Source organism: Odontesthes bonariensis, chromosome 4 (genome assembly GCF_027942865.1).
Source record: "Odontesthes bonariensis isolate fOdoBon6 chromosome 4, fOdoBon6.hap1, whole genome shotgun sequence".
Classification (NCBI taxonomy): domain Eukaryota; kingdom Metazoa; phylum Chordata; class Actinopteri; order Atheriniformes; family Atherinopsidae; genus Odontesthes; species Odontesthes bonariensis.
Genome location: NC_134509.1, coordinates 42,362,669 through 42,387,449, shown reverse-complemented (window position 1 = coordinate 42,387,449; position 24,781 = coordinate 42,362,669). Strand labels below are relative to the sequence as shown.

General features: G+C 45.2%; 1 protein-coding gene across 1 annotated transcript in view; it reads left to right on the top strand.

Moving 5' to 3' along the window:
- Positions 1 to 638: 638 nt before the first annotated feature.
- The window catches only part of LOC142379469 (voltage-dependent T-type calcium channel subunit alpha-1G-like), a 142,990-nt gene continuing 118,847 nt past the window's right edge, over positions 639 to 24,781 (top strand). The window contains exons 1-2 of the mRNA XM_075464626.1: positions 639 to 765; positions 875 to 933. Of these exons, the coding sequence (XP_075320741.1) occupies positions 657 to 765; positions 875 to 933 (168 nt within the window). The 5' untranslated portion in view covers positions 639 to 656. The remainder of the gene's footprint in view (positions 766 to 874; positions 934 to 24,781) is intronic.

Sequence of the window (24,781 nt, the reverse complement as noted above, 5' to 3'; positions counted from 1 at the left end):
GTTTGGGGGGCATTGGCATGGAAAAGTTTGAAAACCACTGGGTTAGGGCACGCAAACAGCTGATTTTATGATGTTTTCTATTGATTATAGCACCTCTGAAAGTTACATTGATTCTGTTTGTGTATATGGAAATATAGTTGTGCCTGTGTGTCTTTTGTGTTTTAGAACAGGAGCTGGTGCCGTACTATGTGAACTATTCCACCGTACGGCGCTTTATACACAAAGTGTGTTGCACTAGTGCCTTTGACATGTTCATTCCTGCCTTGATCATCATCAATGTCGGGATAATGTCTTTTGAGCACTATGGTCAGCCGCAGGTAACGTGTGCTCACACACACACCGCTGATGGTGATGAAAGCTCCAGCCTTTTCAGGTGAAGGTTATAACCCTGTTTGTACACGTGTGTGTTCTTTAGTATTTGACCCAAATTTCAGATTACAGCTACTACGGGTTCACCCTCCTCCTGATCGGTGAAATGGTGCTGAAGCTGATTGCTTTTGGCCCCGTTGGATATCTAAAGAACAGGTAACACATTGGAATGAGGGAGAATTGTTGTTCCTCTGCGTCTTTTTTGTTGCATTTTAAGACCCCGACATCATGTGTGTGTGCCCTTATGCATGCCTGCGTTTAGGTGGAACTTGCTGGACATCGCTATCATGATAGTTTCCGTCGTCAGCATCCTTCTCGGCATTATGGGGATGAGACTTATGATTCCCTTCAATCCCAGCACCCTGAGAGTCTGCAGAGTCTCCAAAGTTGCACAAGGTAGCCAAACAAACACACACAAAAACAAACATTTTGAAATCTTTCATGATAAAGGTGTGTACGCACACAAATGAGAGAATTTTTCTCAACAATCCCTGTCTCTCATCAGTGCTGAGGACCAAGAGGTTAAGAGTTCTGATAAATACCATCAGCAAGACACTGTCTCAGGTAAACACACACACACTGTTTGTTAAGGTTCCGGCAGTAAAGTGGACATGAATTAATCGCATAGCATTTATCCTATTCAAAGCTCGAGTAAAGCCATAAAAGAACTGTGTTTTAAGTGTGCCACAACTCATAATATACGTTAGCAACCATTCGGTTAAACGGAACTATAAAAAGGATTGCTTAGTATCAAATTAAGTGTTAAAACCTGAGAGAATGAGTTGGGTTCTCTGCTGTTTGTTTGGGCCATTTTCCAGCTGTGGACACATTTATCCAGCACAGTAACCTCTAACAGCACATCTGACATTGAACATGAGTGTGCACTGCAGACAAGTGCAGTACCAGATGTTGGCAGGAGAAAGTGTGAAGAAAGCCACAGTAATGACCCAGTAATCTTGAATTAGTGGATGTGCTTGGTTTGGTCTTTCTGGCCTGCAACACGGTCAAGAAAAAGACAGTTTTATGAAAAAGGCCCAGCACAGCGGTGGCGTTTTGGGGAGACTGAAGGCTGTTCCGTCACTAAAAACTAAACTGCCAGTGGAGATTAAACTTTCACCAAATGTAGACATTTTTAAATCCAGGTTAAAAACATTTCTGTTCTCATGTGTCTATGCATGAAATCTGCACGATATCTTTGAACTTATCTGGACTGTTGCTTGTTTTTAAATTAATTTAAATTATTAGGGACCGAGCAGTGAAACTGCAAGGACCCTATTGTATCTGTAAGGTTTATTATTTATTTTTTTAGGGACCGAGCAGTGAAACTGCAAGGACCCTATTGTATCTGTAAGGTTTATTAGGGACCGTGCAGTGAAACTGCAAGGACCCTATAGTATCTGTAAGGTTTATTATTATTATTTTTTATTTTTTTATTTTTTCTCCGTTATTCTTATTCTTTGCAAAAGGTATGCGAAAACTCAGGAAATTTTGCGAGCGCCACCTGCCAGTCGACGACATGAAAGAATCTAAACTTTATATTTTTGGGAGTCGCTCATTGACTCTGTAGCGCCCCCTACAATGCTTAAAAATGGTCCCCTTAATAGGATTAGTTTCGCGTGGGACGACGAAATTCGGTACACTCATTCATCATGCCCAGACGCAAAAAAAAGTCTCTTGCCGCCATGGTCCCACGTACACAGGAAGGTGGCCATTTTGGATGGAAAGTGCGTTTTCGTGCCATTTTTGACCGATTCCACGCCTTGCTTAAGATTGAACTTGTCCTACAGATTTAATGCTACAGACTTCAAACTTGGCCAGGTTACTCTTAAGACATGGAGGGAAAAATTCATTGGCCAACTTTTTCAAAACTTAAAGGGCGTGGCCGTGGCGACGCCTCAAAGTTTGATGACTCGCCATCACTCGCCACGAAAAATTAAGTCGCTTATAACTTCCACATACATAATCCAATCTTTCCCAAAGTTCAACCGGTGATTGCTGGACCCAGCCTGAACGCGCACATATAAAATAGTGACATCCACCTATAGCGCCACCTGCTGGTGGTTGGAAATGTCTTTTTTTTTCCACACCTCGCATTTGATCGAACTCCTCCTAAATATTTAATGCTAAACGATTCAAACTTGGCCAGGCTACTCTTAAGACATGGGCCGAAAAAATCATTGGCCAACTTTTTCAAACCTCAAAGGGCGTGGCCGTGGCGACGCCTCAAATTTATGACGCGCCATAAAAAACTTAAGTCGCTTATAACTCCCACTTACATTATCCAATCTGTCCCAAACTTCATACGGTGAATGCTGGACCCAGCCTGAACGTGCACATATAAAAAAGTGATATCCACCTACAGCGCCACCTAATGGTAGTCGGAAACTTCATTTTTTTCCACACCTCTTATTTGATCAAACTCCTCCTACATATTTCATGCTAAAATCTTCAAACTTGGCCAGGTTACTCTTAAGACATGAGGGCAAAACTTCATGGAGAAACTTTTCCAAACTCTGAACGGTGTGGGCGTGGCCAGAGGTGAAAATCTTGTGATGGCATTTGCAATATGAAAGCCTTATCATCATCGCAAAGTCATGAAACTTGGTACTCATGTCCACCGTGACGACCTCGTACGTATGTAAAGGGTATTGTGTGTGGGCGGAGCAAAATGGCTCAGTGGCGCCCCCTAGAAATTTTCAAAAACCCCTATGCATTGGGGTTATTGTGTGCTCGTACGTACGCAATGGGAATCGTGCGTGTGGGTAGAGCTGCGCGACTACGGCGTCCAGCGCATGCCCAACGTGCGCACATCCCAACGTGCGCACATCCCAACGTACGCACACTCGGTCCCGCTCACAGCTGCTTGCAGCTTTCTAGTTAGGGACCGAGCAGTGAAACTGCAAGGACCCTATTGTATCTGTAAGGTTTATTATTATTATTATTATTATTATTCTTTCTTTCTTATTCTTTGCAAAATGTATGCGAAAACTCAGGAAATTTTGCGAGCGCCACATGCCGGTCGACGACATGAAAGAATCTAAACTTTATATTTTTGGGAGTCGCTCATTGGCTCTGTAGCGCCCCCTACGATGCTTAAAAATTGTCCCCGCAATAGGATTAGTTTCGCGTGGGACGACGAAATTCGGTACACTCATTTATCATGCCAAGACGCACAAAAAAGTCTCTTGCCGCCATGGTCCCACGTCCACAGGAAGTCGGCCATTTTGGATGGAAAGTGCGTTTTCGTGCCATTTTTGACCGATTCCACACCTTGTATAAGATCGAACTTGTCCTACAGTTTTAATGCTACAGCCTTCAAACTTGGCCAGGTTACTCTTAAGACATGGAGGTAAAAATTCATTGGCCAACTTTTTCAAAACTTAAAGGGCGTGGCCGTGGCGACGCCTCAAATTTATGACTCTTCATAAAAAATCAAGTCGCTTATAACTCCCACATACATTATCCAATCTGTCCCAAACTTCATACGGTAAATGCTGGACCCAGCCTGAATGTGCACATATAAAAAAGTGATATCCACCTACAGCGCCACCTAATGGTGGTTGGAAGCTTCATTTTTTTCCACACCTCTTATTTGATCAAACTCCTACTACATATTTCATGCTAAAATCTTCAAACTTGGCCAGGTTACTCTTAAGACATGAGGGCAAAACTTCATGGAGAAACTTTTCCAAACTCTGAACGGTGTGGGCGTGGCCAGAGGTGAAAATCTTGTGATGGCATTTGCAATATGAAAGCCTTATCATCATCGCAAAGTCATGAAACTTGGTACTCATGTCCACCGTGACGACCTCGTACGTATGTAAAGGGTATTGTGTGTGGGCGGAGCAAAATGGCTCAGTGGCGCCCCCTAGAAATTTTCAAAAACCCCTATGCATTGGGGTTATTGTGTGCTCGTACGTACGCAATGGGAATCGTGCGTGTGGGCAGAGCTGCGCGACTACGGCGTCCAGCGCATGCCCAACGTGCGCACATCCCAACGTGCGCACATCCCAACGTACGCACACTCGGTCCCGCTCACAGCTGCTTGCAGCTTTCTAGTTAGGGACCGAGCAGTGAAACTGCAAGGACCCTATTGTATCTGTAAGGTTTATTATTATTATTATTATTATTCTTTCTTTCTTATTCTTTGCAAAATGTATGCGAAAACTCAGGAAATTTTGCGAGCGCCACATGCCGGTCGACGACATGAAAGAATCTAAACTTTATATTTTTGGGAGTCGCTCATTGGCTCTGTAGCGCCCCCTACGATGCTTAAAAATTGTCCCCGCAATAGGATTAGTTTCGCGTGGGACGACGAAATTCGGTACACTCATTTATCATGCCAAGACGCACAAAAAAGTCTCTTGCCGCCATGGTCCCACGTCCACAGGAAGTCGGCCATTTTGGATGGAAAGTGCGTTTTCGTGCCATTTTTGACCGATTCCACACCTTGTATAAGATCGAACTTGTCCTACAGTTTTAATGCTACAGCCTTCAAACTTGGCCAGGTTACTCTTAAGACATGGAGGTAAAAATTCATTGGCCAACTTTTTCAAAACTTAAAGGGCGTGGCCGTGGCGACGCCTCAAATTTATGACTCTTCATAAAAAATCAAGTCGCTTATAACTCCCACATACATTATCCAATCTGTCCCAAACTTCATACGGTAAATGCTGGACCCAGCCTGAATGTGCACATATAAAAAAGTGATATCCACCTACAGCGCCACCTAATGGTGGTTGGAAGCTTCATTTTTTTCCACATCTCTTATTTGATCAAACTCCTACTACATATTTCATGCTAAAATCTTCAAACTTGGCCAGGTTACTCTTAAGACATGAGAGCAAAACTTCATGGAGAAACTTTTCCAAACTCTGAACGGTGTGGGAGTGGCCAGAGGTGAAAATCGTGTGATGGCGTTTGCAATATGAAAGCCTTATCATCATCGCAAAGTCATGAAACTTGGTACTCACGTCCACCCTGACGACCTCGTACGTATGTAAAGGGTATTGTGTGTGGGCGGAGCAAAATGGCTCAGTGGCGCCCCCTAGAAATTTTCAAAAACTCCTATGCATTGGGGTTATTATGTGCTCGTACGTACGCAGAGGGTATCGTGCGTCTGGGCAGAGCTGCAGCTCCAGCGTCCAGCGTATGCCCCAACGTACGCACATCCCAACGTACGCCACCTCGGTCCCGCTCACAGCTGCTTGCAGCTTTCTAGTTATTATTATTCTTTCTTTCTTATTCTTTGCAAAAGGTATGCGAAAACTCAGGAAATTTTGCGAGCACCACCTGCCAGTCGACGACATGAAAGAATCTAAACTTTATATTTTTGGGAGTCGCTCATTGACTCTGTAGCGCCCCCTACGATGCTTAAAAATTGTCCCCGCAATAGGATTAGTTTCGCGTGGGACGACGAAATTCGGTACACTCATTCATCATGCCAAGACGCACAAAAAAGTCTCAGGCCGCCATGGTCCCACGTCCACAGGAAGTCGGCCATTTTGGATGGAATGTGCGTTTTCGTGCCATTTTTGACCGATTCCACACCTTGTATAAGATCGAACTTGTCCTACAGATTTAATGCTACAGACTTCAAACTTGGCCAGGTTACTCTTAAGACATGGAGGGAAAAATTCATTGGCCAACTTTTTCAAAACTTAAAGGGCGTGGCCGTGGCGACGCCTCAAAGTTTGATGACTCGCCATCACTCGCCACGAAAAATGAAGTCGCTTATAACTCCCACATACATTATCCAATCTGTCCCAAACTTCATACGGTGAATGCTGGACCCAGACTGAAAGCTCACATATAAAATAGTGACAACCACCTATAGCGCCACCTGCTGGTGGATGGAAATGTCTTTTTTTTTCCACACCTCGCATTTGATCGAACTCCTCCTACATATTTAATGCAAAAACCTTCAAACTTGGCCAGGTTGCTCTTAAGACATGGGCCGAAAAAATCATTGGCCAACTTTTTCAAAACTTAAAGGGCGTGGCCGTGGCGACGCCTCAAATTTATGACTCGCCATAAAAAATCAAGTCGCTTATAACTCCCACATACATTATCCAATCTGTCCCAAACTTCATACGGTGAATGCTGGACCCAGCCTGAATGTGTACATATAAAATAGAGACATCCACCTACAGCGCCACCTGCTGGTGGTTGGAAATTTCTTTTTTTTTTCACACCTCGCATTTGATCAAACTTCTCCTACAGATTTCATGCTACAAGCTTCAAACTTGGCCAGGTTACTCTTAAGACATGGGGGGAAAAAATCATTGGCCAACTTTTTTAAAACTTAAAGGGCGTGGCCGTGGCGACGCCTCAAATTTATGACGCGCCATAAAAAATTAAGTCGCTTATAACTCCCGCATACATTATCCAATCTGTCCCAAACTTCATACGGTGAATGCTGGACCCAGCCTGAACGTGCACATATAAAAAAGTGATATCCACCTACAGCGCCACCTAATGGTGGTCGGAAACTTCATTTTTTTCCACACCTCTTATTTGATCAAACTCCTCCTACATATTTCATGCTAAAATCTTCAAACTTGGCCAGGTTACTCTTAAGACATGAGGGCAAAACTTCATGGAGAAACTTTTCCAAACTCTGAACGGTGTGGGCGTGGCCATGCGGTGAAAATCGTGTGATGGCGTTTGCAATATGAAAGCCTTATCATCATCGCAAAGTCATGAAACTTGGTACTCACGTCCACCCTGACAACCTCGTACGTATGTAAAGGGTATTGTGTGTGGGCGGAACAAAATGGCTCAGTGGCGCCCCCTAGAAATTTTCAAAAACCCCTATGCATTGTGGTTATTGTGTGCTCGTACGTACGCAATGGGAATCGTGCGTGTGGGTAGAGCTGCGCGACTACGGCGTCCAGCGCATGCCCAACGTGCGCACATCCCAACGTGCGCACATCCCAACGTGCGCACATCCCAACGTACACACACTCGGTCCCGCTCACAGCTGCTTGCAGCTTTCTAGTTATTATTAGGGACCGAGCAGTGAAACTGCAAGGACCCTATTGTATCTGTAAGGTTTATTAGGGACCGAGCAGTGAAACTGCAAGGACCCTATTGTATCTGTAAGGATTATTATTAGGGACCGAGCAGTGAAACTGCAAGGACCCTATTGTATCTGTAAGGATTATTAGGGACCGAGCAGTGAAACTGCAAGGACCCTATTGTATCTGTAAGGTTTATTAGGGACCGAGCAGTGAAACTGCAAGGACCCTATTGTATCTGTAAGGATTATTATTAGGGACCGAGCAGTGAAACTGCAAGGACCCTATTGTATCTGTAAGGTTTATTATTATTCTTTCTTATTCTTTGCAAAAGGTATGCGAAAACTCAGGAAATTTTGCGAGCGCCATGTGCCGGTCGACGACATGAAAGAATCTAAACTTTATATTTTTGGGAGTCGCTCATTGGCTCTGTAGCGCCCCCTACGATGCTTAAAAATTGTCCCCGCAATAGGATTAGTTTTGCGTGGGACGACGAAATTCGGTACACTCATTCATCATGCCAAGACGCACAAAAAAGTCTCAGGCTGCCATGGTCCCACGTCCACAGGAAGTCGGCCATTTTGGATGGAAAGTGCGTTTTCGTGCCATTTTTGACCGATTCCACACCTTGTATAAGATCGAACTTGTCCTCCAGATTTAATGCTACAGACTTCAAACTTGGCCAGGTTACTCTTAAGACATGGAGGGAAAAATTCATTGGCCAACTTTTTCAAAACTTAAAGGGCGTGGCCGTGGCGACGCCTCAAAGTTTGATGACTCGCCATCACTCGCCACGAAAAATGAAGTCGCTTATAACTCCCACTTACATTATCCAATCTGTCCCAAACTTCATATGGTGAATGCTGGACCCAGAATGAAAGCTCACATATAAAATAGTGACATCCACCTATAGCGCCACCTGCTGGTGGATGGAAATGTCTTTTTTTTTCCACACCTCGCATTTGATCGAACTCCTCCTACATATTTAATGCAAAAACCTTCAAACTTGGCCAGGTTGCTCTTAAGACATGGGCCGAAAAAATCATTGGCCAACTTTTTCAAAACTTAAAGGGCGTGGCCGTGGCGACACCTCAAATTTATGACTCGCCATAAAAAATCAAGTCGCTTATAACTCCCACAAACATTGTCCAATCTGTCCCAAACTTCATACGGTGACTGCTGGACCCAGCCTGAATGTGTACATACAAAAAAGTGATATCCACCTACAGCGCCACCTGCTGGTGGTTGGAAATTTCTTTTTTTTTCCACACCTCTTATTTGATCAAACTCCTCCTACAGATTTCATGCTACAAGCTTCAAACTTGGCCAGGTTACTCTTAAGACATGGGGGGAAAAAATCATTGGCCAACTTTTTCAAACCTCAAAGGGCGTGGCCGTGGCGACGCCTCAAATTTATGACGCGCCATAAAAAATTAAGTCGCTTATAACTCCCACATACATTATCCAATCTGTCCCAAACTTCATACGGTGAATGCTGGACCCAGCCTGAACGTGCACATATAAAAAAGTGATATCCACCTACAGCGCCACCTAATGGTGGTTGGAAGCTTCATTTTTTTCCACACCTCTTATTTGATCAAACTCCTACTACATATTTCATGCTAAAATCTTCAAACTTGGCCAGGTTACTCTTAAGACATGAGGGCAAAACTTCGTGGAGAAACTTTTCCAAACTCTGAACGGTGTGGGAGTGGCCAGAGGTGAAAATCGTGTGATGGCGTTTGCAATATGAAAGCCTTATCATCATCGCAAAGTCATGAAACTTGGTACTCACGTCCACCCTGACGACCTCGTACGTATGCAAAGGGTATTGTGTGTGGGCGGAGCAAAATGGCTCAGTGGCGCCCCCTAGAAATTTTCAAAAACCCCTATGCATTGGGGTTATTATGTCCTCGTACGTACGCAGAGGGTATCGTGCGTCTGGGCAGAGCTGCAGCTCCAGCGTCCAGCGTATGCCCCAACGTACGCACATCCCAACGTACGCCACCTCGGTCCCGCTCACAGCTGCTTGCAGCTTTCTAGTTATTATTATTCTTTCTTTCTTTCTTTCTTTCTTTCTTTCTTTCTTATTCTTTGCAAAAGGTATGCGAAAACTCAGGAAATTTTGCGAGCGCCACGTGCTAGTCGACGACATGAAAGAATCTAAACATTATATCTTTGGGAGTTGCTCATTGGCTCTGTAGCGCCCCCTACGGTGCTTAAAAATGGTGCCCGCAATGGGGTTAGTTTCGCGTAGGACAATGAAATTCGGTACACTGATTCACCATGCCCAGACGCACAAAAAAGTCTCTTGCCGCCATGGTCCCACGTAGAAAGGAAGGCGGCCATTTTGGATGGAAAGTGCGTCTTCGTGCCATTTTTGACCGATTCCACGCCTTGCATAAGATTGAACTTGTCCTACAGATTTCATGCTACAGACTTCAAACTTGGCCAGGTTACTCTTAAGACATGGGGGGGGAAATTCATGGAGAAACTTTTTCAAAACTTAAAGGGCGTGGGCGTGGCAACTCCTCAAAGTTCGATGACTCGCCATCACTCGCCACAACAAATGAAGTCGCTTATAACTCCCACATACATTATCCAATCTGTCCCAAACTTCATACGGTGAATGCTGGACCCAGCCTGAACGCGTACATATTATCATAACGACATCCACCTATAGCGCCACCTGCTGGTGGTCGGAAACATCTCTTTTTTTCCACATCTCGCATTTGATCGAACTCGTCCTACAGATTTAATGCTACAAGCTTCAAACTTGGCCAGGTTACTCTTAAGACATGGGGGGAAAGAGTCATGGAGAAACTTTTTCAAACCTCAAAGGGCGTGGCCGTGGCGACGCCTCAAAGTTATGACTCGCCATGAAAAATTAAGTCGCTTATAACTTCCACATACATTATCCAATCTGTCCCAAACTTCATACGGTGATATCTGGACCCAGCCTGAACGCGCATAGATAAAATAGTGACATCCACCAACAGCGCCACCTGCTGGTGGTCAGAAACGTCTTTTTTTTTCCATACCTCACATTTTAACAAACTCCTCCCACAGATTTAATGCTACAAACTTCAAACTTAGCCAAGTTACTCTTAAGACATGGAGGCAACAATTCATGGAGAAACTTTTCCAAACTCTGAACGGTGTGGGCGTGGCCATGCGGTGAAAATCGTGTGATGACGTTTGTGATTTGAAAGCCTTATCATCATCTCAAGGTAATGAAACTTGGTACACACGTCCACCCTGACGACCTCGTACGTATGTAAAGGGTATCGTGTGTGGGCGGAGAAAAATGGCTCAGTGGCGCCCCCTAGAAATTTTCAAAAACCCCTCCGCATTGGGGTTATGCTGTGCTCGTAAGTACACAGCGGGTATCGTGCGTGTGGGCAGAGCTGCGGCTCCAGCGTCTAGCGCATGCCCAACGTACGCACATCCCAACGTACGCACACCTCGGTCCCGCTCACAGCTGCTTGCAGCTTTCTAGTTATTATTATTCTTTCTTATTCTTTGCAAAAGGTATGCGAAAACTCATGAAATTTTGCGAGCGCCATGTGCCGGTCGACGACATGAAAGAATCTAAACTTTATATTTTTGGGAGTCGCTCATTGACTCTGTAGCGCCCCCTATGATGCTTAAAAATGGTCCCGTTAATAGGATTAGTTTCGCGTGGGACGACGAAATTCGGTACACTCATTCATCATGCCCAGACGCAAAAAAAAGTCTCTTGCCGCCGTGGTCCCACGTACACAGGAAGGCGGCCATTTTGGATGGAAAGTGCGTTTTCGTGCCACTTTTGACCGATTCCACGCCTTGCTTAAAATCGAACTTGTCCTACAGATTTAATGCTATAGACTTCAAACTTGGCCAGGTTACTCTTAAGACATGGAGGGAAAAATTCATTGGCCAACTTTTTCAAAACTTAAAGGGCGTGGCCGTGGCGACGCCTCAAAGTTCGATGACTCGCCATCACTCGCCACGAAAATTGAAGTCGCTTATAACTCCCACATATATTATCCAATCTGTCCCAAACTTCATACGGTGAATGCTGGACCCAGACTGAAAGCTCACATATAAAATAGTGACATCCACCTATAGCGCCACCTGCTGGTGGTTGGAAATGTCTTTTTTTTTCCACACCTCGCATTTGATCGAACTCCTCCTACATATTTAATACAAAAACCTTCAAACTTGGCCAGGTTGCTCTTAACACATGGGCCGAAAAAATCATTGGCCAACTTTTTCAAAACTTAAAGGGCGTGGCCGTGGCGACACCTCAAATTAATGACGCGCCATAAAAAATTAAGTCGCTTATAACTCCCACATACATTATCCAATCTGTCCCAAACTTCATACGGTGAATGCTGGACCCAGCCTGAACGTGCACATACAAAAAAGTGATATCCACCTACAGCGCCACCTAATGGTGGTTGGAAACTTCATTTTTTTCCAGGCCTCTTATTTGATCAAACTCCTCCTACATATTTCATGCTAAAATCTTCAAACTTGGCCAGGTTACTCTTAAGACATGAGGGCAAAACTTCATGGGGAAACTTTTCCAAACTCTGAACGGTGTGGGCGTGGCCAGAGGTGAAAATCGTGTGATGCCGTTTGTAATATGAAAGCCTTATCATCATCGTAAAGTCATGAAACTTGGCACACACGTCCACCCTGACGACCTCGTACGTATGTAAAGGGTATTGTGTGTGGGCGGAGCAAAATGGCTCAGTGGCGCCCCCTAGAAATTTTCAAAAACCCCTCCGCATTGGGGTTATTATGTGCTCGTACGTACGCAGAGGGTATCGTGCGTGTGGGCAGAGCTGCGCGTCTACGGCATCCAGCGCATGCCCCAACGTGCGCACATCCAACGTACGCACACCTCGGTCCCGCTCACAGCTGCTTGCAGCTTTCTAGTTATTATTATTATTATTCTTTCTTTCTTTCTTTCTTATTCTTTGCAAAAGGTATGCGAAAACTCAGGAAATTTTGCGAGCGCCACGTGCTAGTCGACGACATGAAAGAATCTAAACATTATATCTTTGGGAGTTGCTCATTGGCTCTGTAGCGCCCCCTACGATGCTTAAAAATGGTGCCCGCAATGGGGTTAGTTTCGCGTAGGACAATGAAATTCGGTACACTCATTCACCATGCCCAGACGCACAAAAAAGTCTCTTGCCGCCATGGTCCCACGTACACAGGAAGGCGGCCATTTTGGATGGAAAGTGCGTTTTCGTGACATTTTTGGCCGATTCCACGCCTTGCTTAAGATCGAACTTGTCCTACAGATTTAATGCTACAGACTTCAAACTTGGCCAGGTTACTCTTAAGACATGGGGGGGGGAATTCATGGAGAAACTTTTTCAAAACTTAAAGGGCGTGGGCGTGGCAACTCCTCAAAGTTCGATGACTCGCCATCACTCGCCACAAAAAATGAAGTCGCTTATAACTCCCACATACATTATCCAATCTGTCCCAAACTTCATACGGTGAATGCTGGACCCAGCCTGAACGCGTACATATTATCATAACGACATCCACCTATAGCGCCACCTGCTGGGGGTTGGAAACATCTCTTTTTTTCCACATCTCGCATTTGATCGAACTCGTCCTACAGATTTAATGCTACAAGCTTCAAACTTGGCCAGATTACTCTTAAGACAAGGGGGAAAAGAGTCATGGAGAAACTTTTTCAAACCTCAAAGGGCGTGGCCGTGGCGACGCCTCAAAGTTATGACTCGCCATGAAGAATTAAGTCGCTTATAACTTCCACACTCATTATCCAATCTGTCCCAAACTTCATACGGTGAATGCTGGACCAAGCCTGAACGCGTACATATTATCATAGTGACATCCTCCTATAGCGCCACCTGCTGGTGGTCGGAAATGTCATTTTTTGCCACACCTCACATTTTATAAAACTCCTCCTACAGATTTAATGCTACAAGCTTCAAACTTAGCCAGGTTACTCTTAAGACATGGGGGCAAAAATTCATGGAGAAACTTTTCCAAACTCTGAACAATTCGGGCGTGGTCAGGCGGTGAAAATCGTGTGATGGTGTTTGTGATTTGAAAGCCTTATCATCATCACAACGTCATGAAACTTGGCACACACGTCCATCCTGAACACCTCGTACGTATGTGAAGGGTATCGTGTGTGGAAGGAGCAAAGTGGCTCAGTGGCGCCCCCTAGGGTACTTAAAAATGGTCCACACATTGGGGTTAGTTTTGCGTGGGACGACGAAATTCGGTACACTCATTCATCATGCCCAGACGCACAAAAAAGTCTCATGCCGCCATGGTCCCACGTCCACAGGAAGTCGGCCATTTTGGATGGAAAGTGCGTTTTCGTGCCATTTTTGACCGATTCTACACCTTGTATAAGATCGAACTTGTCCTACAGATTTAATGCTACAGACTTCAAACTTGGCCAGGTTACTCTTAAGACATGGGGGGAAAAATTCATGGAGAAACTTTTTCAAACCTCAAAGGGCGTGGGCGTGGCGACGCCTCAAAGTTTGATGACTCGCCATCACTCGCCACAACAAATTAAGTTGCTTATAACTCCCACATACATTATCCAATCTGTCCCAAACTTCATACGGTGAATGCTGGACCCAGCCTGAACGCGTACATATTATCATAGTGACATCCACCCATAGCGCCACCTGCTGGTGGTTGGAAACATCTTTTTTTTTCACACCTCGCATTTGATCAAACTCCTCCTACATATTTAATACTAAAATCTTCAAACTTGGCCAGGTTACTCTTAAGCTAGGGGGGAAGAAAACTCTTGAGAAGCTTTTCCAAACTCTGAACGGTGTGGGCGTGGCCAGGCGGTGACAATCGTGTGATGGCGTTTGTGATTTGAAAGCCTTATCATCATCGCAACTTAATGAAACTTGGCACACACGTCCACCCTGATGACCTCGTTCGTATGTGAAGGGTATCGTGTGTGGGCTGAGCAAAATGGCTCAGTGGCGCCCCCTAGAAATTTTCAAAAACCCCTCCTCATTGGAGTTATTATGTGCTCGTACGTACGCAGAGGGTATCGTGTGTGTGGGCAGAGCTGCGGCTCCAGCGTCCAGCGCATGCCCCAACGTGCGCACATCCCAACGTACGCACACCTCGGTCCCGCTCACAGCTGCTTGCAGCTTTCTAGTTATTATTATTATTTTTCTCCTCCGTTATTCTTTCTTATTCTTTGCAAAAGGTATGCGAAAACTCAGGAAATTTTGCGAGCGCCACCTGTCAGTCGACGACATGAAAGAATCTAAACTTTATATTTTTGGGAGTCGCTCATTGACTCTGTAGCGCCCCCTACAATGCTTAAAAATGGTCCCCTTAATAGGATTAGTTTTGCGTAGGACAACGAAATTCGGTACACTTATTCATCTTGCCCAGACGCACAAAAAAGTCTCACGCCGCCATGGTCCCACGTACACAGGAAGGCAGCCATTTTGGATGGAAAGTGCGTTTTCGTGCCATTTTTGACCGATTCCACGCCTTGCATAAGATCGAACTTGTCCTACAGATTTCATGCTACAGACTTGAAACTTGGCCAGGTTACTCTTAAGACATGGGGGGAGAGATTCATGGGGAAACTTTTTCAAAACTTAAAGGGCGTGGCCGTAGCGACGCCTCAAAGTTCGATGACTCGCCATCACTCGCCACAAAAATTGAAGTCGCTTATAACTTCCACATACATTATCCAATCTGTCCCAAACTTCATACGGTGAATGCTGGACCCAGCCTGAACGCGTAAATATTATCATAGTGACATCTACCTATAGCGCCACCTGCTGGTGGTCGGAAACATCTCTTTTTTTCCACATCTCGCATTTGATCGAACTCGTCCTACAGATTTAATACTACAAGCTTCAAACTTGGCCAGATTACTCTTAAGACATGGGGGGAAAGAGTCATGGAGAAACTTTTTCAAACCTCAAAGGGCGTGGCCGTGGCGACGCCTTGAAGTTATGACTCGCCATGAAAAATTAAGTCGCTTATAACTTCCACATACATTATCCAATCTGTCCCAAACTTCATACGGTGATATCTGGACCCAGCCTGAACGCGCATAGATAAAATAGTGACATCCACCAACAGCGCCACCTGCTGGTGGTCAGAAACGTCTTTTTTTTCCATACCTCACATTTTATCAAACTCCTCCCACAGATTTAATGCTACAAGCTTCAAACTTAGCCAAGTTACTCTTAAGACATGGAGGCAACAATTCATGGAGAAACTTTTCCAAACTCTGAACGGTGTGGGCGTGGCCATGCGGTGAAAATCGTGTGATGGCGTTTGTGATTTGAAAGCCTTATCATCATTGCAACTTAATGAAACTTGGCACACACGTCCACCCTGATGACCTCGTACGTATGTAAAGGGTATTGTGTGTGGGCGGAGAAAAATGGCTCAGTGGCGCCCCCTAGAAATTTTCAAAAACCCCTATGCATTGGGGTTATTGTGTGCTCGTACGTACGCAATGGGAATCGTGCGTGTGGGCAGAGCTGCGCGACTATGGCGTCCAGCGCATGCCCAACGTGCGCACATCCCAACGTACACACACTCGGTCCCGCTCACAGCTGCTTGCAGCTTTCTAGTTATTATTAGGGACCGAGCAGTGAAACTGCAAGGACCCTATTGTATCTGTAAGGTTTATTAGGGACCGAGCAGTGAAACTGCAAGGACCCTATTGTATCTGTAAGGTTTATTATTAGGGACCGAGCAGTGAAACTGCAAGGACCCTATTGTATCTGTAAGGATTATTAGGGACCGAGCAGTGAAACTGCAAGGACCCTATTGTATCTGTAAGGATTATTATTATTATTATTATTTTTCTCCTCCGTTATTAGGGACCGATCAGGAACTGCAAGGACCCTATTGTATCTGTAAGGATTATTATTATTCTTCTTCCGATTCTTTGCAAAAGGTATGCGAAAACTCAGGAAATTTTGCGAGCGCCACGTGCTAGTCGACGACATGAAAGAATCTAAACATTATATCTTTGGGAGTTGCTCATTGGCTCTGTAGCGCCCCCTACGATGCTTAAAAATGGTGCCCGCAATGGGGTTAGTTTCGCGTAGGACAATGAAATTCGGTACACTCATTCACCATGCCCAGACGCACAAAAAAGTCTCTTGCCGCCATGGTCCCACGTACACAGGAAGGCGGCCATTTTGGATGGAAAGTGCGTTTTCGTGCCATTTTTGGCCGATTCCACGCCTTGCTTAAGATCGAACTTGTCCTACAGATTTAATGCTACAGACTTCAAACTTGGCCAGGTTACTCTTAAGACATGGGGGGGGGAATTCATGGAGAAACTTTTTCAAAACTTAAAGGGCATGGGCGTGGCAACTCCTCAAAGTTCGATGACTCGCCATCACTCGCCACAAAAAATGAAGTCGCTTATAACTCCCACATACATTATCCAATCTGTCCCAAACTTCATACGGTGAATGCTGGACCCAGCCTGAACGCGTACATATTATCATAACGACATCCACCTATAGCGCCACCTGCTGGGGGTTGGAAACATCTCTTTTTTTCCACATCTCGCATTTGATCGAACTCGTCCTACAGATTTAATGCTACAAGCTTCAAACTTGTTCAGATTACTCTTAAGACAAGGGGGAAAAGAGTCATGGAGAAACTTTTTCAAACCTCAAAGGGCGTGGCCGTGGCGACGCCTCAAAGTTATGACTCGCCATGAAGAATTAAGTCGCTTATAACTTCCACACTCATTATCCAATCTGTCCCAAACTTCATACGGTGAATGCTGGACCAAGCCTGAACGCGTACATATTATCATAGTGACATCCTCCTATAGCGCCACCTGCTGGTGGTCGGAAATGTCATTTTTTGCCACACCTCACATTTTATAAAACTCCTCCTACAGATTTAATGCTACAAGCTTCAAACTTAGCCAGGTTACTCTTAAGACATGGGGGCAAAAATTCACGGAGAAACTTTTCCAAACTCTGAACAATTCGGGCGTGGTCAGGCGGTGAAAATCGTGTGATGGTGTTTGTGATTTGAAAGCCTTATCATCATCACAACGTCATGAAACTTGGCACACACGTCCATCCTGAACACCTCGTACGTATGTGAAGGGTATCGTGTGTGGGCGGAGCAAAGTGGCTCAGTGGCGCCCCCTAGGGTACTTAAAAATGGTCCACACATTGGGGTTAGTTTTGCGTGGGACGACGAAATTCGGTACACTCATTCATCATGCCCAGACGCACAAAAAAGTCTCATACCGCCATGGTCCCACGTCCACAGGAAGTCGGCCATTTTGGATGGAAAGTGCGTTTTCGTGCCATTTTTGACCGATTCTACACCTTGTATAAGATCGAACTTGTCCTACAGATTTAATGCTACAGACTTCAAACTTGGCCAGGTTACTCTTAAGACATGGGGGGAAAAATTCATGGAGAAACTTTTTCAAACCTCAAAGGGCGTGGGCGTGGCGACGCCTCAAAGTTTGATGACTCGCCATCACTCGCCACAACAAATTAAGTTGCTTATAACTCCCACATACATTATCCAATCTGTCCCAAACTTCATACGGTGAATGCTGGACCCAGCCTGAACGCGTACATATTATCATAGTGACATCCACCCATAGCGCCACCTGCTGGTGGTTGGAAACATCTTTTTTTTTCACACCTCGCATTTGATCAAACTCCTCCTACATATTTAATGCTAAAATCTTCAAACTTGGCCAGGTTACTCTTAAGCTAGGGGGGAAGAAAACTCTTGAGAAGCTTTTCCAACCTCTGAACGGTGTGGGCGTGGCCGTGGCGGTGACAATCGTGTGATGGCGTTTGTGATTTGAAAGCCTTATCATCATCGCAACTTAATGAAACTTGGCACACACGTCCACCCTGATGACCTCGTTCGTATGTGAAGGGTATCGTGTGTGGGCTGAGCAAAATGGCTCAGTGGCGCCCCCTAGAAATTTTCAAAAACCCCTCCGCATTGGAGTTATTATGTGCTCGTACGTACGCAGAGGGTATTGTGTGTGTGGGCAGAGCTGCGGCTCCAGCGTCCAGCGCATGCCCCAACGTGCGCACATCCCAACGTACGCACACCTCGGTCCCGCTCACAGCTGCTTGCAGCTTTCTAGTTCTTTCTTATTCTTTGCAAAAGGTATGCGAAAACTCAGGAAATTTTGCGAGCGCCACCTGCCAGTCGACGACATGAAAGAATCTAAACTTTATATTTTTGGGAGTCGCTCATTGACTCTGTAGCGCCCCCTACAATGCTTAAAAATGGTCCCCTTAATAGGATTAGTTTTGCGTAGGACAACGAAATTCGGTACACTTATTCATCTTGCCCAGACGCACAAAAAAGTCTCACGCCGCCATGGTCCCACGTACACAGGAAGGCAGCCATTTTGGATGGAAAGTGCGTTTTCGTGCCATTTTTGACCGATTCCACGCCTTGCATAAGATCGAACTTGTCCTACAGATTTCATGCTACAGACTTGAAACTTGGCCAGGTTACTCTTAAGACATGGGGGGAGAGATTCATGGGGAAACTTTTTCAAAACTTAAAGGGCGTGGCCGTAGCGACGCCTCAAAGTTCGATGACTCGCCATCACTCGCCACAAAAATTGAAGTCGCTTATAACTTCCACATACATTATCCAATCTGTCCCAAACTTCATACGGTGAATGCTGGACCCAGCCTGAACGCGTAAATATTATCATAGTGACATCTACCTATAGCGCCACCTGCTGGTGGTCGGAAACATCTCTTTTTTTCCACATCTCGCATTTGATCGAACTCGTCCTACAGATTTAATACTACAAGCTTCAAACTTGGCCAGATTACTCTTAAGACATGGGGGGAAAGAGTCATGGAGAAACTTTTTCAAACCTCAAAGGGCGTGGCCGTGGCGACGCCTTGAAGTTATGACTCGCCATGAAAAATTAAGTCGCTTATAACTTCCACATACATTATCCAATCTGTCCCAAACTTCATACAGTGATATCTGGACCCAGCCTGAACGCGCATAGATAAAATAGTGACATCCACCAACAGCGCCACCTGCTGGTGGTCAGAAACGTCTTTTTTTTCCATACCTCACATTTTATCAAACTCCTCCCACAGATTTAATGCTACAAGCTTCAAACTTAGCCAAGTTACTCTTAAGACATGGAGGCAACAATTCATGGAGAAACTTTTCCAAACTCTGAACGGTGTGGGCGTGGCCATGCGGTGAAAATCGTGTGATGGCGTTTGTGATTTGAAAGCCTTATCATCATTGCAACTTAATGAAACTTGGCACACACGTCCACCCTGATGACCTCGTACGTATGTAAAGGGTATTGTGTGTGGGCGGAGAAAAATGGCTCAGTGGCGCCCCCTAGAAATTTTCAAAAACCCCTATGCATTGGGGTTATTGTGTGCTCGTACGTACGCAATGGGAATCGTGCGTGTGGGCAGAGCTGCGCGACTATGGCGTCCAGCGCATGCCCAACGTGCGCACATCCCAACGTACGCACACTCGGTCCCGCTCACAGCTGCTTGCAGCTTTCTAGTTATTATTAGGGACCGAGCAGTGAAACTGCAAGGACCCTATTGTATCTGTAAGGTTTATTATTATTATTATTCTTTCTTTCTTTCTTTCTTATTCTTTGCAAAAGGTATGCGAAAACTCAGGAAATTTTGCGAGCGCCACGTGCTAGTCGACGACATGAAAGAATCTAAACATTATATCTTTGGGAGTTGCTCATTGGCTCTGTAGCGCCCCCTACGATGCTTAAAAATGGTGCCCGCAATGGGGTTAGTTTCGCGTAGGACAATGAAATTCGGTACACTCATTCACCATGCCCAGACGCACAAAAAAGTCTCTTGCCGCCATGGTCCCACGTACACAGGAAGGCGGCCATTTTGGATGGAAAGTGCGTTTTCGTGCCATTTTTGGCCGATTCCACGCCTTGCTTAAGATCGAACTTGTCCTACAGATTTAATGCTACAGACTTCAAACTTGGCCAGGTTACTCTTAAGACATGGGGGGGGGAATTCATGGAGAAACTTTTTCAAAACTTAAAGGGCGTGGGCGTGGCAACTCCTCAAAGTTCGATGACTCGCCATCACTCGCCACAAAAAATGAAGTCGCTTATAACTCCCACATACATTATCCAATCTGTCCCAAACTTCATACGGTGAATGCTGGACCCAGCCTGAACGCGTACATATTATCATAACGACATCCACCTATAGCGCCACCTGCTGGGGGTTGGAAACATCTCTTTTTTTCCACATCTCGCATTTGATCGAACTCGTCCTACAGATTTAATGCTACAAGCTTCAAACTTGGCCAGATTACTCTTAAGACAAGGGGGAAAAGAGTCATGGAGAAACTTTTTCAAACCTCAAAGGGCGTGGCCGTGGCGACGCCTCAAAGTTATGACTCGCCATGAAGAATTAAGTCGCTTATTACTTCCACACTCATTATCCAATCTGTCCCAAACTTCATACGGTGAATGCTGGACCAAGCCTGAACGCGTACATATTATCATAGTGACATCCTCCTATAGCGCCACCTGCTGGTGGTCGGAAATGTCATTTTTTGCCACACCTCACATTTTATAAAACTCCTCCTACAGATTTAATGCTACAAGCTTCAAACTTAGCCAGGTTACTCTTAAGACATGGGGGCAAAAATTCATGGAGAAACTTTTCCAAACTCTGAACAATTCGGGCGTGGTCAGGCGGTGAAAATCGTGTGATGGTGTTTGTGATTTGAAAGCCTTATCATCATCACAACGTCATGAAACTTGGCACACACGTCCATCCTGAACACTTCGTACGTATGTGAAGGGTATCGTGTGTGGAAGGAGCAAAGTGGCTCAGTGGCGCCCCCTAGGGTACTTAAAAATGGTCCACACATTGGGGTTAGTTTTGCGTGGGACGACGAAATTCGGTACACTCATTCATCATGCCCAGACGCACAAAAAAGTCTCATGCCGCCATGGTCCCACGTCCACAGGAAGTCGGCCATTTTGGATGGAAAGTGCGTTTTCGTGCCATTTTTGACCGATTCTACACCTTGTATAAGATCGAACTTGTCCTACAGATTTAATGCTACAGACTTCAAACTTGGCCAGGTTACTCTTAAGACATGGGGGGAAAAATTCATGGAGAAACTTTTTCAAACCTCAAAGGGCGTGGGCGTGGCAACGCCTCAAAGTTTGATGACTCGCCATCACTCGCCACAACAAATTAAGTTGCTTATAACTCCCACATACATTATCCAGTCTGTCCCAAACTTCATACGGTGAATGCTGGACCCAGCCTGAACGCGTACATATTATCATAGTGACATCCACCCATAGCGCCACCTGCTGGTGGTTGGAAACATCTTTTTTTTTCACACCTCGCATTTGATCAAACTCCTCCTACATATTTAATGCTAAAATCTTCAAACTTGGCCAGGTTACTCTTAAGCTAGGGGGGAAGAAAACTCTTGAGAAAGCTTTTCCAAACTCTGAACGGTGTGGGCGTGGCCAGGCGGTGACAATCGTGTGATGGCGTTTGTGATTTGAAAGCCTTATCATCATCGCAACTTAATGAAACTTGGCACACACGTCCACCCTGATGACCTCGTTCGTATGTGAAGGGTATCGTGTGTGGGCTGAGCAAAATGGCTCAGTGGCGCCCCCTAGAAATTTTCAAAAACCCCTCCTCATTGGAGTTATTATGTGCTCGTACGTACGCAGAGGGTATCGTGTGTGTGGGCAGAGCTGCGGCTCCAGCGTCCAGCGCATGCCCCAACGTGCGCACATCCCAACGTACGCACACCTCGGTCCCGCTCACAGCTGCTTGCAGCTTTCTAGTTATTATTATTCTTTCTTATTCTTTGCAAAAGGTATGCGAAAACTCAGGAAATTTTGCGAGCGCCACGTGCTAGTCGACGACATGAAAGAATCTAAACTTTATATTTTTGGGAGTCGCTCATTGGCTCTGTAGCGCCCCCTACGATGCTTAAAAATTGTCCCCGCAATAGGATTAGTTTCGCGTGGGACGATGAAATTCGGTACACTCATTCATCATGCCAAGACGCACAAAAAAGTCTCATGCCGCCATGGTCCCACGTCCACAGGAAGTCGGCCATTTTCAAGTGCGTTTTCGTGCCATTTTTGACCGATTCCACGCCTTGCTTAAGATCGAACTTGTCCTACAGATTTAATGCTACAGACTTCAAACTTGGCCAGGTTACTCTTAAGACATGGAGGGAAAAATTCATTGGCCAACTTTTTCAAAACTTAAAGGGCGTGGCCGTGGCGACGCCTCAAAGTTTGATGACTCGCCATCACTCGCCACGAAAAATGAAGTCGCTTATAACTCCCACATATATTATCCAATCTGTCCCAAACTTCATACGGTGAATGCTGGACCCAGACTGAAAGCTCACATATAAAATAGTGACATCCACCTATAGCGCCACCTGCTGGTGGTTGGAAATGTCTTTTTTTTTCCACACCTCGCATTTGATCGAACTCCTCCTACATATTTAATGCAAAAACCTTCAAACTTGGCCAGTTTGCTCTTAAGACATGGGCCGAAAAAATCATTGGCCAACTTTTTCAAAACTTAAAGGGCATGGCCGTGGCGACACCTCAAATTTATGACGCGCCATAAAAAATTAAGTCGCTTATAACTCCCACATACATTATCCAATCTGTCCCAAACTTCATACGGTGAATGCTGGACCCAGACTGAACGTGCACATACAAAAAAGTGATATCCACCTACAGCGCCACCTAATGGTGGTCGGAAACGTAATTTTTTTCCACACCTCTTATTTGATCAAACTCCTCCTACATATTTCATGCTAAAATCTTCAAACTTGGCCAGGTTACTCTTAAGACATGAGGGCAAAACTTCATGGAGAAACTTTTCCAAACTCTGAACGGTGTGGGCGTGGCCAGAGGTGAAAATCGTGTGATGGCGTTTGTAATATGAAAGCCTTATCATCATCGTAAAGTCATGAAACTTGGTACACACGTCCACCCTGACGACCTTGTGCGTATGTAAAGGGTATTGTGTGTGGGCGGAGCAAAATGGCCCAGTGGCGCCCCCTAGAAATTTTCAAAAAACCCTATGCATTGGGGTTATTGCGTGCTCGTACGTACGCAATGGAAATCGTGCGTGTGGGCAGAGCTGCGCGACTACGGCGTCCAGCGCATGCCCAACGTGCGCACATCCCAACGTACGCACACTCGGTCCCGCTCACAGCTGCTTGCAGCTTTCTAGTTATTATTATTCTTTCTTTCTTTCTTATTCTTTGCAAAAGGTATGCGAAAACTCAGGAAATTTTGCGAGCGCCACGTGCCGGTCGACGACATGAAAGAATCTAAACTTTATATTTTTGGGAGTCGCTCATTGACTCTGTAGCGCCCCCTATGATGCTTAAAAATGGTCCCCTTAATAGGATTAGTTTCGCATGGGACGACGAAATTTGGTACACTCATTCATCATGCCCAGACGCACAAAAAAGTCTCTTGCCGCCATGGTCCCACGTCCACAGGAAGGCGGCCATTTTGGATGGAAAGTGCGTTTTCGTGCCATTTTTGACCGATTCCACGCCTTGCATAAGATCGAACTTGTCCTACAGATTTAATGCTACAGACTTCAAACTTGGCCAGGTTACTCTTAAGACATGGAGGGAAAAATTCATTGGCCAACTTTTTCAAAACTTAAAGGGCGTGGCCGTGGCGACGCCTCAAAGTTTGATGACTCGCCATCACTCGCCACGAAAAATGAAGTCGCTTATAACTCCCACATACATTATCCAATCTGTCCCAAACTTCATACGGTGAATGCTGGACCCAGACTGAAAGCTCACATATAAAATAGTGACATCCACCTATAGCGCCACCTGCTGGTGGTTGGAAATGTCTTTTTTTTTCCACACCTCGCATTTGATCGAACTCCTCCTACATATTTAATGCAAAAACCTTCAAACTTGGCCAGGTTGCTCTTAAGACATGGGCCGAAAAAATCATTGGCCAACTTTTTCAAAACTTAAAGGGCGTGGCCGTGGCGACGCCTCAAATTTATGACTCGCCATAAAAAATCAAGTCGCTTATAACTCCCACATACATTATCCAATCTGTCCCAAACTTCATACGGTGAATGCTGGACCCAGCCTGAATGTGTACATATAAAATAGAGACATCCACCTACAGCGCCACCTGCTGGTGGTTGGAAATTTCTTTTTTTTTTCACACCTCGCATTTGATCAAACTCCTCCTACATATTTAATTAGGGACCGAGCAGTGAAACTGCAAGGACCCTATTGTATCTGTAAGGTTTATTAGGGACCGAGCAGTGAAACTGCAAGGACCCTATTGTATCTGTAAG